This window comes from Zosterops lateralis (assembly GCF_965231275.1).
Source record: "Zosterops lateralis genome assembly, chromosome: 6".
In the NCBI taxonomy this organism is placed as follows: domain Eukaryota; kingdom Metazoa; phylum Chordata; class Aves; order Passeriformes; family Zosteropidae; genus Zosterops; species Zosterops lateralis.
Genome location: NC_139761.1, coordinates 32,762,013 through 32,778,374, shown reverse-complemented (window position 1 = coordinate 32,778,374; position 16,362 = coordinate 32,762,013). Strand labels below are relative to the sequence as shown.

General features: G+C 39.3%; 1 protein-coding gene across 7 annotated transcripts in view; it reads right to left on the bottom strand.

The window, feature by feature from the left end:
- Positions 1–15,919, bottom strand: part of GPHN (gephyrin) — a 270,007-nt gene extending 254,088 nt beyond the window's left edge. For all 7 annotated transcript variants that reach the window (XM_083864320.1, XM_083864323.1, XM_083864322.1 and 4 more), the window contains exon 1: positions 15,809–15,919. In XM_083864320.1, the coding sequence (XP_083720446.1) occupies positions 15,809–15,872 (64 nt within the window). In that variant the 5' untranslated portion in view covers positions 15,873–15,919. The remainder of the gene's footprint in view (positions 1–15,808) is intronic.
- Positions 15,920–16,362: the final 443 nt, after the last annotated feature.

The following is a 16,362-nucleotide window of genomic DNA, read 5'->3' as shown; positions in this document are numbered from 1 at the left end:
CAAAGCAGGTACAAATAAAAATGTTCCAAGAAAAGAAGCACTTCACATTTAGTAGAAATTCTGTAAGAAAACCCTCAATCTAGTTGAATTCAAGGGGTTGACTTTTTCATCTAACACCAAAAATAATCTGAATGAGATATATGATGTATTTGATCAACAAACTCTATATGTATCAAGACACATACATCCAAAGGAAAAAAAAAATAAACAAGAAAACAACACTGCTAAGAAAGATTTCAGTATAACTTGTCATGTTACAAGCAACAAAAGATATTACAGTCAGTCCCAAAGGAAGTATGCCTTTCTCAATTCACAAAGGAATAAAACTTGCACAAGAACAGAAATAACAGTAATGGAAAGGTCTTCTCAACGCAAAAAATAGCAGAAAAGCACTAAAAAGTAATTTCCACTATTTAGCCAGCACTATCTACACCAAATACAAAGATGAAAAGTCAGACATGGAAGAAAATTACAGCAAAGGAATCTGTTGGCATCACATCTTTATCTTTCATTATTTTTAAAGAAGAGCTAAGGTTTTTAATGCTTTATTCTCTTCCAGTCATTAAGAAAGTAGTATGCTCAAGCATCTTGCTCCATGGTGAGGAGATTAAGCGGGAAAAGGAACAGCTGAAATTCTTGAGAGTACTTTCCCACTCCTCACAGTTTTTCAAAATTTATTTCTTTTGTATCAGTTGTAATAGGAGCTATAATTAAATTCTGAAACCCCAACAAATATCAAGTAATTCTATACAAGTTAATAAAGAAAAGTAATTAAAACAAATAGAATTGAATCTAATCTCCTGAAGGAAGATGAGACATTAGTAAAACAGAAGCAGATTCACAGATAAACCAGACATCACCAGAAGTAGCACAATTATTTCAAAACCAGGAAGATGATCAATTTGTATCCAAAAAAAAAGAGAAATATCCTACAGACACACAAACAGCGTATGCTTCTGTGAGCATGATTAAGTACATACTAGTAATTGAGTTTTGGAGCACTATATGTAGCCTTAGGTCACTGACTCTGAAATTGAAATCAGTGATCAATGGATGGTGCACAAGGCTACCAAGTGTAATTGTATCCACACAATCTTTTCAAAAAATGTAACGTGATTTTTATATAAGTACACTACAGTAAAAATACAAGTTTTGAAGGCCTGGCAACAGTATTCCCAAATACATGGGCCACTAATGTCTTGGCAAAAAATCAGCTTTTTTCATGCATTATTAGCAAAAGAAAAAAAATCCCACTTTCTTTACACTGGCAGCAACTTGTTCCCTTCTCTACTGTGTGGGCACAAGCATTTACTCATAGTAAACTGAAAGAAATTCACTGAAAACTGGCTTGGCAAAATACTATCATCTGGATCAGTTCACATTTTGTTCACCAAACACAGGAGTAATTTTGCTGGGATAAATGAGAGCTCATGGACAGACAAGAGCTCTAGATGGGATTAATTTCACCATTAATACAATGGAGTAAAAAATGGATTCATAAAGAATTGCTAAAAGATTCAATACTCATTAGCTTTGAATAAAGCTATGAGGGATTTTTAAGGAGAGGCTATTTGGATTAAAAACATTTAGTATATTTATTTTATTAGTCTATTCTTCTCATAAAAACAATTTCCTAATTTTGCTCAAGTTTTTCTAGTGAACGGGATGCTTCACGTACCTACGGATACATAATCCTCAAGCACATAAATCTTTTCCCTATTGACCTTGTCTGCTGTCCATTAACAGCCTTTATACCTCATCCTCAGTCTCTACATTATTTGCTAGAAGCTGTTCTTTACAATACTGTTTTGATTTTACATAATGTGGTTTTTGATTCCTTCTATAGTTTCTTTTTCTGAGACTTTCCATAAAATTCCATTTTTATTATTAATCCTTGACTTTTTTCCTAGCCAAACTGTTCTTTTATGTTACGATTGCTTTTACAGTGACTACAGCATTTCAGTATTTTCTGCTATTTCAAAAATCACACTTCCACTACAGATGTACACCTTAATACTGAAGATGTTACTTACATTTGCAATTGTCCCAGTTGTCTCTTCTCTTTATGCTGGATATTAAGTTCTACACCTTTAAAACTGGTTCTGAGAGCGAGGGGGGGCAAAGAAGTGTGGGGTTTGTTTTCAGAAACTGCACTCCCTCTTCCACATTCTGCTCCCAGACTGTGCTGTCTACAGACAGACAGAGAGACAGAGCTCTCCTTTGCCTTTTTGTTACTTTTTTAGCAAGCTGGGGCAGAGAAGTTCCCTGGACTGTTTCTTTGGGTTTTTTTTTTCTTTTTCTTGGAACTGTTTAAACCTGTTCTGGACTGAAAAACCCAGAAAACATCCTGCGCTCATGGCTGGGGCCCACTGGGGCCCAGGACAGCATTTTCCAGTGCCAGAGGGACTGATAAGAGACTGGGCGAGCGGAGCTACAACCCACAGCAAGGACTTTCTCAATTTTGCCATCTCTCTTCAGAACAGTCAGAGGTTTTATTGTTTAATATTATTATTTTTTTATGCTTGCGAACACTTTGCTTGTTGAATGAACAGGTTTTTTCCACTTTTTCTCTAAGGAAATTTTTTCCCAAACCAGTTGTGGGAAGGGCTGCTTGTATTTGCATTCTAGATGGAACCCATTCAGAGGTTTCCTCCCAAAATTTGCCCTAAACCACGACAGCAATTTACAAAACTCAATTTAGCTAGGTACCTTTATCTCCAAACACTGTGTTTTGATACCAAACCCGTGATCTGTGCATAATTAGCAATCACGGAGACCATGAAAACACACAATATTAGACAAATGCATGGATCAGCAGGCTTCTTAGTTGCAGTTAAAGACTTAAATAAGTGCACATGGCCCACTGACCACAATTATAAAACTGAACTATCTAGCCTCATCTTCACCCCAGTCCTCCTCAATTTTAAAGAAATATCAAGAATCTCAAAGCCTGACTTACCCTGATGCCTTTGACTGGCTGTTCCAGTTACCTCCATCAATCACATAGATAACAGTCCACTCAAGAGAAAGGTAATGACTCTGTTCACATCAGCAAGAAGGCACACAGGCAGAAACAAAATTACATGATGATCTTGCATGCAGATGTTTTAAGTAGTTGATAAACAGGCAGATGTCCAACAGAAGAAAAATAAGTCAGTATCACATCATCTGCCATTTAGCACATATCAGGCCAGTAACCTCAAAGTTAGCATAATAGCTAGACTGAACTAGAGATATGCTTAAAAAAATGTACTGAGTGCAAGTAAGATGACAGATTGAATGGTGCCAAAGAAATCCCTCAAGCAAAAAGGAAATCAGACCTGGCAAAAATGTGTCACTTTCCTTTTTTAAAAAATTACTGATACACTATAATAAATGTTTATCTGTGTATGTGTATTAATTATATGCATACAGTCTTTGAATTAGTTCTGTCAGGCATACTATAGTCAAGATAATAAGTAAGAAAAACTAAATGTTAGACATTTTGACTATTAAAAAATTAATACATTCATAAAGTGACCTTATGTGCCTGTAAATGTGTAACATTGTTCACCTTTTTCCAAATTTAACTCTGCAGAAATCTAGTGTTCAGCTTTTCTAGTTACCTACCATGCAACTTCTCAGATGTTCAGCTCCTTGCTAAGCACAAATGCCTAGCACAGCCTTCATATTCACCTACTACAATATGAATCAAAGATCTTTACATACAAAATAGAAAAATATATCTTAACTAACCCTCTCCTCAAAATTTTCCTGTAATAGGCAGATCCTTCCCTTCCTTTACTACGTTTTTTCTTTACTGCTTATTATTGAGCAGAGGCAATGTCTTTGCTTGTCCATGAGGACAAGCTAGTAAATACCACCAAGAGGACACCCGGCCTGACAAAGCAACAGTTGCCTGAAAGGAGGGAACACAGCCAGATAAAGGAGTGTTAAGACTACCTTCACAATTGATGCAAGTGAATTACACAGAATTAGCACACGATTACATCTGTTTGTGTTGAGAAAATAGAAGTCATATCTCCCACCTCTATTTATCTCACCTATACATTCCAGCTCCTCCCTCAACCTGGCACTCCTGAGGTCCCTTGCCAAGTTGATCCAGTTTGTTCTGGCTGCAGAAAAGTAATTTCTCAAAAGAAGAGCAGTTTTCCATTAGGTTAGCCAGCTAAGTATGTTTTGCACAGAGTAAAAAAAATGGCAGGATAGAAGAGAAGTAAGACAGGACAGAATTGAAAAAAAACAGACAAGAGAGGTAAAAAATTGCCAGTCTTCCTCACCATTCACCTACAGGAGCAGAAGTCTGCAGAGGTCAGTGCTGAACCAGATCACATAACTGGTTCAGCTCAAAAGGATCCTTCCTTTTTGGCAGGGTAATTTTCAGCTGTTTCAGTTCCCTGCCTGCACAGCCACACAACAGGTTATGCCAGCACAGCACGGCAGTGAACAAGAAGAGTGATGATAGAATCATGCCCAAGATTAAACCTGGACAGAGTCCTGTTGGGTTCTAAAGCACTGGCCACTTATAGCAGACTGCATGGTACACCAGAAGAAAATTCTCTCAGCAACTCACCTTAAGATGTAGTGAATGCAGGAAGATTAAATCCCTGAAAAGGTGCTGCATGTATTTTCCTAACAGACAAGACAGACAGGTACAAGGAGGGCCTGTTCAAACTAAAGATTAATTTAAACATGCTTTTTCTGTCATTTTCTCAGCTATAACTTTTATAAAAAATTGTAGTTTTATGGCTAGTTTTGGACATTTGAAATAGTTCCACATACTATTGAACTTTACTTTGGGCTATCTTAAGTTAAGAGTCATTTCAAGGCTAGTTAACAGAAGACATCTCACTTTCTCTAGAGTATCCAAATATTCAAAGGTTACGCCCTCATCCACATGACCTTCACAAAATGCACAAGAGCAGTTCAAGAGCCAGTATCTTCCTGGTCACTTCCATTCCTAGGAAGGTCTCCTTATTGCTCCCCCCAGGAAGACCCCTTCAGCATGCATGAGAATTTTAAGAGGCACACACAACCCCGTGGAGGCAAAAACAACGGTGTGTCTTTATTAGGTTTTTGTGCTTGGTTCAAGCTGTCTCCCAAGAGTCTCCAGTCACCACATTTGGGTTCACACTGCAGAGAAGAACCTAAGTATGAACGTGGAATTCACTTTGGACAAAACTAAATGAGATGCACTCCACAAGGGCACCTAATGCACTCCAATAATTACAGAGGTCACTCCCACGGGTTCTGAACTAATGTGAGGCAAAACACACTCAACAGTCTGCAGCTTAAGTCCCCAGTACTAAGATCTGTTTCTCTAAAGCAGCAGTACTTGATATCAAAGACTTAACTTACATTGAATGAAACCACAAAAGGTAAATTAACCTACAGAATTACAGCAAAAAATACTTACGTAGGTACAGCACAAAATATTTTTTTTAAATTGTGTACTTATCACTGAAGAATTGAGAGAGTACCTAATTATCCAAATACAGGGAATTTCTGCAACTGTCTGAGTTTTTTTCCTGCAATGGCAGCTAGTTGGAATGTCAGCATCTAGGGTGATAGTAAGTTTAAATTTATACTTTGAAGGAATTAGAATACATATTTTACTATTATCTCAAATGGCTCCAGGCTGATGTTTTCCCATCATCTAAAACACAGAAAAAGCTCCTGAATGTGCCCTAATCATTAGCAACTTTCTAGATGCTAATAAGATCTCAACCGTTAATTTTAAAGTAGTTTTCCTCAGCTTACTTTTCATATGCATAGATGAATTTACATTCTGGAGGCTGAAACACAGGTAGAACATTTTTAGCAGATGTTTGTTCGGTGCAAAAAAGGTTCCTAGGAATAATCTGAATATGAAGACCTGCTAAAATTATTCTGGAGTATACTAAAAGCTGCTACTATTCTGGTAAGAAATACTGAAAATTATTACTATTTCACATCTAAAATTTCCCTTCTGATTTGATGAGTCCTCACAGCAACTTACACATAACAATAATGGAATACAAGACATGCTATCAAGGAATTAAAAGATTTTTCTAATATTAAAGATAATCCATGATGTCCCAGTTTAATGCTATACAGAAATTTGCCTCAGATGGCTTTTCCAGAAAGATGTTCTGTTCATCAAAGCACTCACAGAAAGTCTACTTGAACCCTTTTCTGACAAAACAATGGTGAAATGACAACTAGTATTTTCTCTAATCCTCTTTGATCAACTGCCAAGCCAAAGAGAAAAGTCATGTACTGAAACTATTGTGCATAAACTAGAGCTATACCCTCTGGAATAAAGAAATAGGAACAGGCAGGTGAGTTTCCTTGAAGCTTAACAATCACAGGAAATTCTTCATCAGTTGCTTTTTTCAGCAGTTGCTTTTAGCAAGAACTTCAGATTTTCCATTTTTCATTTTTGATGCTTAGGAAAAAAGCCTGTGTCTCACCCAGGTGAGGAAGTTCTGCACACTGGAGACACTGGAAACAGCTTTAATTCTTACCATGCTGGAATTTAACTGCTAGATCAGACCTTAAGGCTTGACAGCTTAACTTCCTACTGTGGAACAGAGCACATTCCTAAAAAATAGATATCAGAATGACATTAGGTTCTGAAACATCAGATTCTGGAACAAATATAAGCAATTTGGACATACATCTTACTAACATAACTGTTTACAAATTTTTAAAGCTTTGTGCCTTGCCTTCTTTCCAAAGAATTATGTCAAGACTACCCTGTAGTCACACTTACTTGAAAAAGTTATGAGATTTCTCTCAAAACTCTCAAAATCCTCCTCAGCTCCCTGGTTTATTCTACATATCTTTTATTGGTTTCTTCTTTTCTTTATTTTGTTAAATTAATGCCATAGTAAATGTCTGCATGGCCAGAAGAGTTTGGAACCTGTTGTAATAGGAGGTTAGGAGGGAAAGAAATTCCCCCTGCAGACTTTTTGGTCTGCTTGATTACAGCAATCATTAAAAACGCCTACCATCAAGTACATTTTACAAAAATTAGAGCTACTTAGATTTAGACTCAGCTAAAGCTAGTAGCTATGGAGTTACATCGCACTGATTTACTACATTTATCAAGGGAAAGGAACACCATTGGAGTAACTATCTAAGAGGGAATTCTTTAAGGACACCATAAAAACAGGAGAAAAACCTGGAGACTACAAAAACATTCTCCAAAAAGTCCATTTTATATACCATTTGTTTTATAATACTCTCTCCTTTTTTCTTTAAGTATTAAATCAGTGTACCAGCAATGATGAAGTTTTAATCAGCAAGAATTTACACACATAAGAATATCTGTTGAAACTTTATCTCAGCATCTCTGAAGCTTTGCGTGTATTACCTACAGAAACACTTTGTCCCTGCACTCTCTTTTAAAGGTGTTTCACAACTTTTTTCCTCACTATGCTTAATTTACAGCTTATTTCTTCAAGGAAGTGGATTTTAAGGAGCCTTGACTTGCTCTAGGCTTATTTAATGTCTCACAACTAACAAGAGAAATTAGTCCAAAAAAAGAGGAAAGGAGAAGTACATATTCCCTTTAATCTGATGCAGGTTTTTTCTTTTTTCTTCCTGGAAACAACAAGCATTTTTCTCACCAGATATGTACTTACTTTAGGCATCTCGCTGCTTTCTCCCAATTTTTTTTCTGAGGTGAAGTTTCTGACAGGGAATCCATAGTAAGCCTTTGGTTTCTCACCATCTACACTGCTATGCCACTACCCTACATCATATGAAAGAACCGTGTCAGTAGGAAACTACACAGTATCTGTCTGCATACCTGGAAATCTTCTTCTTCCACAAACCTACTGCCACCCACACTTTCCTAGGATAGGACTTGTAAATACCTAATAGGATACACACCAACTTCTTCTCTTTGGCAGTCTGATTTCTCTTCTTAATCCCATGAGAACTGTCTTAACAAGGGGTAAGACATAGAAGTGTAGAAGTGTGTTGGTTTGCAGAATTCCTAACTGGTACCACATTCAAGAATTTGTTTCTTCAAGAATTACTGGATTAAGACTTTACAGACTTCATCTCAGATCTCGCTATCAATTCCTTCCTAAGTGGCCCATCCCATGGCATCAAAAGCAGCTTGATAAGAATAAAGGAAATTTCCTTTTTTTTAACGACAAGCATCATTTGTGGAGGTCCTAGAAGCATTTCCCTTCTGACTCAGATCTGCAAGACACTTCACTGCAATTCATTTTAATTCCCAAAGAATGTGTATTATTTTTCATCCATACAACTTCCCACAAAATGATTCTGAATAAACAAGTTACTTCCTAGATATCAGCATGAATTTAAATCCCCTCCAGCATATATCTTAAAAAAAAATAAAAGTACCAATAATCCCACCTCCCAACAAATCCAAACTGTAACACCTGGGGAAAAAAAAAAACAAAAAAACACACCACACCATATAATTTAACACATACTTTAATTCCTAATTCTCACTTTTAGACCTCAAAAGTCACACACAACAGCAAGGAAAACCAACAAAATACATGGATGAAAGATTTTTTAAAGGAAAAATACTCCACATAAATTCCCTACAATATACAGGACAATGAAAAAAAAAAAACAATTTCATAACCACACAGTAAGTACTAAAACCACAAAAATTTTATAGTTCAGAGCCCAAGTGTATTCTGCTGCTTCACTTTCTTCAACTTACTACATAATAAGTGATATAATATAATTAGAAAAGGAAAAAGTAGAAATATGTATTTCTACAGTTGTGATTGTAAGTACATAAGCAATTCTTAATATATTTATTTTATAAGTCTACTTATATAATCTGTATGTTGAATACATAATGAAATATCATAATACATCTGGAATTATTAAAATTACTGTTCTAGGTAACTCATATATAAAGCTAAATTAATGCTGAGACAGTTCTTGAAGGTCTTGGTGTATATCAAAAAACCATTTCACTGCTCAGAAGTAGGTTTTGTTATCCATAGCTATTCCCTAACCATTGAAGTCAATCAGTGGAATGGAAGCCTTGTTTATCTCATAGTATAAGGAACAGAGAATGCATTTTATTCCTTACAAAACATCATTCACCCACATTGTAACAGTAGGATAGAGCCCTGTTTTGCAGGATTTTGCAAAATGTACACAGCAGATTATTCTTAAGGGTTTATGCTAATTTTTTTTCCACTTGACAAGTTAGGCATAAAATAGGCCTCAGTAAATTAGTTTGAAAACAAAACAAGTAAACACAACATCACATACAAATCTCTTACTTGCAAAATGAAATTTTCTAAGATAACTGCCTAATTAAGTCTATTTTTTCCAAGCAGTTTTTTATGCAACTACTGTTCTTTTAAATTTTTAACTTATTTTTTCAATTGTTTTGTGATAAAATAAAATAAAATAAAGCAGCCAAAAGGCTATGCTCTTTTTTTATTAATTAAAAACATCCCACATGAAAAAGGCTGCTACCTGCTCATTTCCTTTATGGTTACTACCCTCCTATTCTCCAAGGACACCTTTTCCAGGCATTCTATTAAACTTTCAGGAAGAATTCTGTCATATGCAACACTACGAATATAAGACCATTTCAGTGTAAGAAGTGGAAAGTCGCATTACTGCATCAACATATATGAACAGAATGTAAATTATTTCTTTTACTTAATCCACACTTCAAGACATTATAAATATCTAACAAGAACTAAAATTTGTTCTCATTTTTAGTTTTCATGCCTTCTTGTTGCATAACAATCTCACAAATCGCAGACAACAGAATCTATACTGGCTTACCTGCAAAAAAATCCACATAGCTATGGCTAAATCAACATTAAAGGTGGAATTCTCTGGCTGTGTATCAGAATTTTGTATGCTAGACTTTCCAAAATACGGCCTGATGATCACATATTCTGTTATTGCTCAAATACAAAGTCAGCAGACCAACTAAAGGTTATCCCAGAACTAAGCTGGTCCTCATGAAATTCACAATCACTAATTTTTAAGATAAGTAACATGGAGAGTTTTCCTGCAGTACTGGAAAAGGAGACAAATATAAACCTAGAAAAGTAAATGAAAACATTCTGTAATGAGTATGCTCTGTGCTGCTAAATACAAACCACAGACATGGAGCGTGGGTGAAGATGGAAGTCTTTCAACTGTATTCAGATAAGTAAACTCCAAATCAAGAAACACTGAGTACACAAGACTTCTTACCCCTGATCTATAAAAATACATAAATCTCCAAATTAATGGCCATTTCTCATGCAAGTAGGTATTGTTTCCCAACTATACATGTATGTTTTAATCTTTCTTTAGATGTTTTTAGTTCCAGTGTTTCTGCTTCTTCTCACTCAAAAGAAACAGTACTCTAGTAAGCAACTTTAGTTTTAAGTACAAGAGTCCTCTCCATGAGAGATTTTAGCCAACTACTTTTTTTTCCACACTGAACACTAAAAAAATGGGGTGTGGGGGGGGTGAAGGGAAAGCAAGGACTTTCTTCCTCTTTAAGGTTAAAAGGTAAAGCACACTTAGACTACAAAAATGAAATGAGGCGATTTTACTGCTCACATTCACGAGACTAAAGCTCATCATCAAAGCCTTATAAAAAGTCAAAAACAAACACTTTTGTGAAGATGTACAGCTACAAATGGCGAAGAGGGAGATCTCCTAGTTCGTATGGATAAACTCAACATTATGACAGTTTTACAGATGAGAAAGATGAAAATCAATGTTATTTTGAATCCAGAAAGTTTTAATGGAAGCACATCATTTCTCCAAGGCTCCCAGAAGAAGCTACTGCCTTTAATCTAGGTTTTGAAGGTAATGCCCAGTAAGGTTTATTTCTAGACAGAAGTCAGATCACAAACAAAAAACTAAGTAACTTCAACTTAGACAATCAGGGCAATTTGATAGTAAGTCCCAGCAAACCTCGTGTCAGTCCTCCCCTCCTACACACACCTCTAGAAGAAAGCTTCTCACAAATTCCAAAAACATAAACAGAGCCACCATCACAAAAAGATCTTGCAACTTGCATGTTATTAAGGAAGAGTTAGAGGAAAGTCATGAGAAGGTACCTCGTAAAACAGGAGAGAGGCATATGACTTTTCAGTTGGGAAACAGCCAGCCTACCAGCCTATACATTTCTAAACCAGTCTGACCACCATATAGTGAGTATAAGTATTTCATTTCCCACATTTCTCCAAGATAATTTGTACAAAACATTCATATCACTCAACTTCAGATCTGCCCAGGCAACCTCTTCTGTTGCAGTTCTCAAGATGATAAGGGCCACAGCAGCTCAGGAGAAAGCTTGTTTCAAAGTGATACTTTCAGACACAATGTCCATGCTCAGATCATTTCAACCAGCTATGGAGTCTCAGACACAAAGACACCGCTGTAAATCTTTCGCACTACAGGGTTACAGGAGACAGCAAGGTCTGACTTACACATTCAGAAATTCATTGGTCTGCTTTATTGTGTAGGCTTATGGCAACAGCCATCATTGAAAATGTTTAATCTTTACACAGAGGAAGAAAGGAAGAACAATGTATCTAAAGAAAAATTTGCCTAAACCCCTTACTCCCTTATGAAAGGGAAAGGCTGTACCACTTTTAAAGCAATACTGAACACAGTAAAACTATCCTGAAAAAAAAGTTAGTCTGAGAGCTTTTTCCTAAGCAAGGAAGAAACAACACAAAATGCAGAGCAAAGAAAGAAAATGGTATTTATGTCTAGTGATGATGACTTTCTCACAGACCTGCCTCAAAAGCAGACAAACTGAATGGAGAGTTAATGGGCAAACCAAAATCTGACAATTTTTTATCATGACTATTCTGAAAAAACCAAACAAAACCTTGAGTTTTGGCCAGCTACATTACATGCTTACTGGAGAGAAAACAAGAAGAGAGACAAATAAGAAGATAATGGGGGTGGAGAGGAAAAAACCCACAAAATAGGAGCAACGAGAGAGAACCAGAGTCTGTTTTTTTCCACTGGGCTAGTGGAGAGGGCAACATCATTCAGAACTCTCCAGACAGTTCCAGTCAAGGGTCTGCTTTAGTCCCTGACAAAACAAGAAAGGTCACAGATTATGTAACTTTTACCAATGCTACCACCAGTGAAGGATGACCTAATGCTGATCCAACTTTGGCCAGAGCACACAATTTCTCCTCTTTTCTAGCCAACTTCAACATTACAAAATTCTGTACTTAGTTCACCAGGTTCAGCAACCTGACACCCCTGGTAACTGATTAACAAGTGTTCTGTTCGAAATACCCCAAACATGAAAGGCTTGCAAGGGGCAACCAGAGTAATTCTGTACTTGTATTTTACTAAGGAAGCACTGATGCACAACAGTACATGCATAGAATCCAACCTTTACTGTAAATGTGGAATCTCTCCTCTTTTTCATTTATCTACCCCACATTTCTTCTTTCTCTGATGGTTTCCTTCTTAAAAGACGACATCCAGAACACTTAAATGACAAAGCTTTGGACATTGTTAGCCCAACTCTGTTATTCCATCACAAAAATCTCCCAATCTGATAGTTAACACCACAGCCCTTTTAAAATGTATTTTACTATAAAAGTGACATGAGATCATGACAACATAATACTACAGCTCTATTAGTAGCTCATGTCCCTGCATTAGATATCAAAGGCAGCAGAGGGAAAACTTAGGTTTGGAACCTAAGTGAGCAGTAGCTTTAATCTGAACACTTCATTAAACCCTGGTGCTGAACTTTCACGATTCCACTCTTCACAAATTAAAAAACTTCTTGAAATGATAACACACACATTAGAATTTAATTTTCTATCCACAAACTGGTGAGGCTTCCTATGTGCACAAGACATAACCCTCTAGTTCACAAGTTTCACAGTTTTGTAATCAGTCAGTGGTATATTTCCTCCTGTTTCAGTAAATAAGCTTAACTCTACAACTTTCTATATAGAGACTCAAAAATAAGCATGAATGTCATCTTCAAGTCCACAGATGCTGTATACACAAAGTATTTTTCCTGATTTCAGGAAGACAGTTCTTTCACGTTGAGAAAAGGTCATAATTATGGACTCTTTTCTTATCATTAACTTTTAACTAAAAGACTTTGACAGTTTGGGTATAGGAGAAGTTAAGAAATTTTTGTAAAAAAAGTCCAAGTTGTTATATTCTGCATAAATTTGCATTTGAACACAGCTAAGTTACATTGGTAAAAAATAACTAAGATTTCTATTTCTCTCATCCACCATACCTGTCCTAATTTGCCACAATGAAAAACTATGCATTTGTTTCTAGATGGAAACTAGCAGTACATACACAAACACAGAGGTCTAACAAGCAAAACTAAATACAGTAACTTACTCAAACCAAAACAATGCAATGAAACTAAGCTTTATGACAAACATTACTCACTCTCAATACACTCTGGAGCCATGTGCATCAGTCTCTACCACAGATAAGAACAACAATGTGCCCAAATAATTTTTGTATGTCCTCATTTTAAAATAAACATACAACTTTACTCCAAATTAATTCAACAGAGTTACTCCTTCGTAAGTAAATTTAAATTCCATCTGAATATGACCAAAAGGTGCAGTACTGATTATTTTCTAAACTGAATATACCAGGCCTAACAGGAGCATGAATCTGTATGCTTGAGCTGATAAAACCACAAGTATATACTGGAAAGAAAACAAACATATGCCTAGATCTTAATTAGAAAAGCTAAAGGAGTCGTGTTATGTTAATTATGTAATTTCTGATCACTAAGCTATTCTAAATGTTAAAAATAGTTCACATACCTAACCTTTTCATTTCTACACTTATTCCTCCATACAGCAGCAATTATTAGTTCAAGAACCAATTATTATTTCATTTCTATGAGAAAAATTCAGAAGAGTACATTTTTTAATTTGCTGCCATTTCATAGGTGAAACAGCAGAAAGAGATGGGGGTCCAAATCCCCCAAAGTACAAATATTCTCTTCCCAGAGGTTAAAGGAGTTGCTGAAGCAGAAAATAATGAAGGCTGGCCAAATACATGCTATGGCATTTTATTTCATGTTTATAAACACACACAAGAAGGGGGCTAGGAAAATTGTAGGAAACCAAGGTGTTTCAAAACCTTTCAAAATGGTAAAATAATTATTTGCAAAATGTTTTAACCTGGAATTCAAAACAATTACATTAAGGGGGGAAAAAACTAAAACTGTTCTGTTTGGTTATGCCTCTTGTATTTCCTCTAAAAACAAAATACTAAAATTAGGCCAGAAGCTCTTCTCAATGAAATTACAAATAATGATACAAAGTTAAAAGATCAAGAAGGACTTACAGTACAAAATAAGTGTATTCTGAAAGATTATCTGAACCTATTGAGAGACTAAATCATTATTTAAATTATTATAACACCATATGTGCCTTGTAGTGCATTCTGGGAACACTCACATGTGAAAATTATTACAACTCTCTGATTAAAAGAAAATAAATAACCCGAGCTACACACCATGAAGTTGTACAAAATATGCAAAGAGCATTCTGTCAGCACTCCCTTCCCACTTTAACTTTTACAATAATAGGTAGTGGCACGGCTGTTGCATCCCTGGGGAACAAAGGGAACAAACCCCCCCGTGTGACTTTCGCGTGTGGTCCAACACACACCCATGTTAAGGATCTGACTGCCTGGGATTTGAGAGCAACGCTAAGGATTTCCACCTGTATACACCACGCTTTTCTAGCGGTTTATCGTCACGATCACCTTACGGCCAAGGAAGGGAAGGGCTCCCGGCAGCGGGATCAGCACCGGGCAGGGAACAGCGCCGGGGGCTCCCGCGGGCTCGGGTTAAACACACGGCCGGGAATTAACAACTTCAGGGTTAACGCCAGGCCTCCTCTCCCATCACTGTCCCCTCTTCCACTCCAAGCATCCTCCTACTCCTAAGGGAGATCACAACGCTGCTCTCCATAAACAGTCATGTCTTCCCAGGCTCCCAGCGAAACCTACTGAGCTTGACGCCTAAAAATTTCGCCAAAATCTCTGGCCCTTTCCTTGCCCAGGAACGGCGCTGAGGCCCGTAGGCACTGGAGCCCCTGGGGGCACCGGGACACCGGCCAAGGCCCGGCAGAGGATCCCCCAGGCTGTCACAGCCGTACCCTGTGCAACCACCGCGGGTCATGTGCCACGGCTTCATTACAGGCTCATCCGTGCGCTATGAGCGGCAGCATCACACATAAATGCCCTCCTCCCCCTCCCTCCCGACAGAGAGCACACAGGCATCCCCACCCACCCCTCCCCATCCCCAAAGTGAAGGCCGGGGAGGGGGAGGGGATGAGCCATTCCAAAGGGGCTGCCGTGCGGAGCGAGCCGCGCTCGGGCATTCATTCCCGCGGCCGGAGAGGGCAGGCCTGGCACCCGCGCCGGCCCGGGCTCCCCTCTCCCGCGGCTTGGCGCTCACGGCTCCGCCGCGTTCGGAGGGAGCCCGGCCGCGTCCCGGCCCCCCGCCCCTCCGGCCTTGGCCCACCCGCGGGTTATCCCCGGGTCAGTCCCGCGGCTGCGGCTCCCGCCCGCCCGCCCGCCTGCGGCAGCGCTGCCCAGCGCGGGCCGGCCCCGCTCACGCTGCCCGGCGGCCGGAGCGCCGCCCCCACGCCCCGAGCCGGCTCCGGGCTGCGGGCACCGCACGCACGGCGGAGGGGCGCTCCCTGCGCGGCGGCGGCGGCGGCGCCACGGGAGACACACACGGCCGGCGGGGCGCCCCGCGGGGCGGCCTGAGGAGAGCACCGAGCCGCGGCCGCCCCCCGCGCGTCCCCGGCGCCGTGCCCGGTACCTGTGAGGACGCCGACGCGGATCTGGTGGTCGTGGTTCGTCAGGATCATCCCCTCGGCCGCCATGTTCGCGGCGCAGACCGCACTGCCGAGGGGGGCGGGGGGGCGGCGCGGGAGCGGCGCGGGCGCAGAGGGGGCGGGGCCGGGCCGGGGGGCGGGCCCGGGGGCGGGGCCAGCGCTACGGCGGCGCGGGGTGCGAGACTGGCGCGGTGCGCGCGGCGCAGGCAGCACCAATCCAGCGCCGAGATCCAGCCCCACCCTCAGGATCCCTGACTGTGAGGGACTGGCAATTCAATGTCCAGGACTTCGGAAAAGGAGAAAAGACAGATAGCAGGGATGGAAATGATCTCTGCTCTTGGTTAGCGTGAAATCACAGAACCACAGATTCGATTAGGTTGGGAAAAAACCTCTGTGATCGTCGAGTTCAACTATGGCCAACCTTGTCCAATGGACCATGGCACTGTGTGCCACATCCAGTCTTCTCTAAACACCTCCAGGGAAGGTGACTCCAACACCGCCTGGGCAGCCCATTGCAATGGCTAATCTCCGTTTCTGT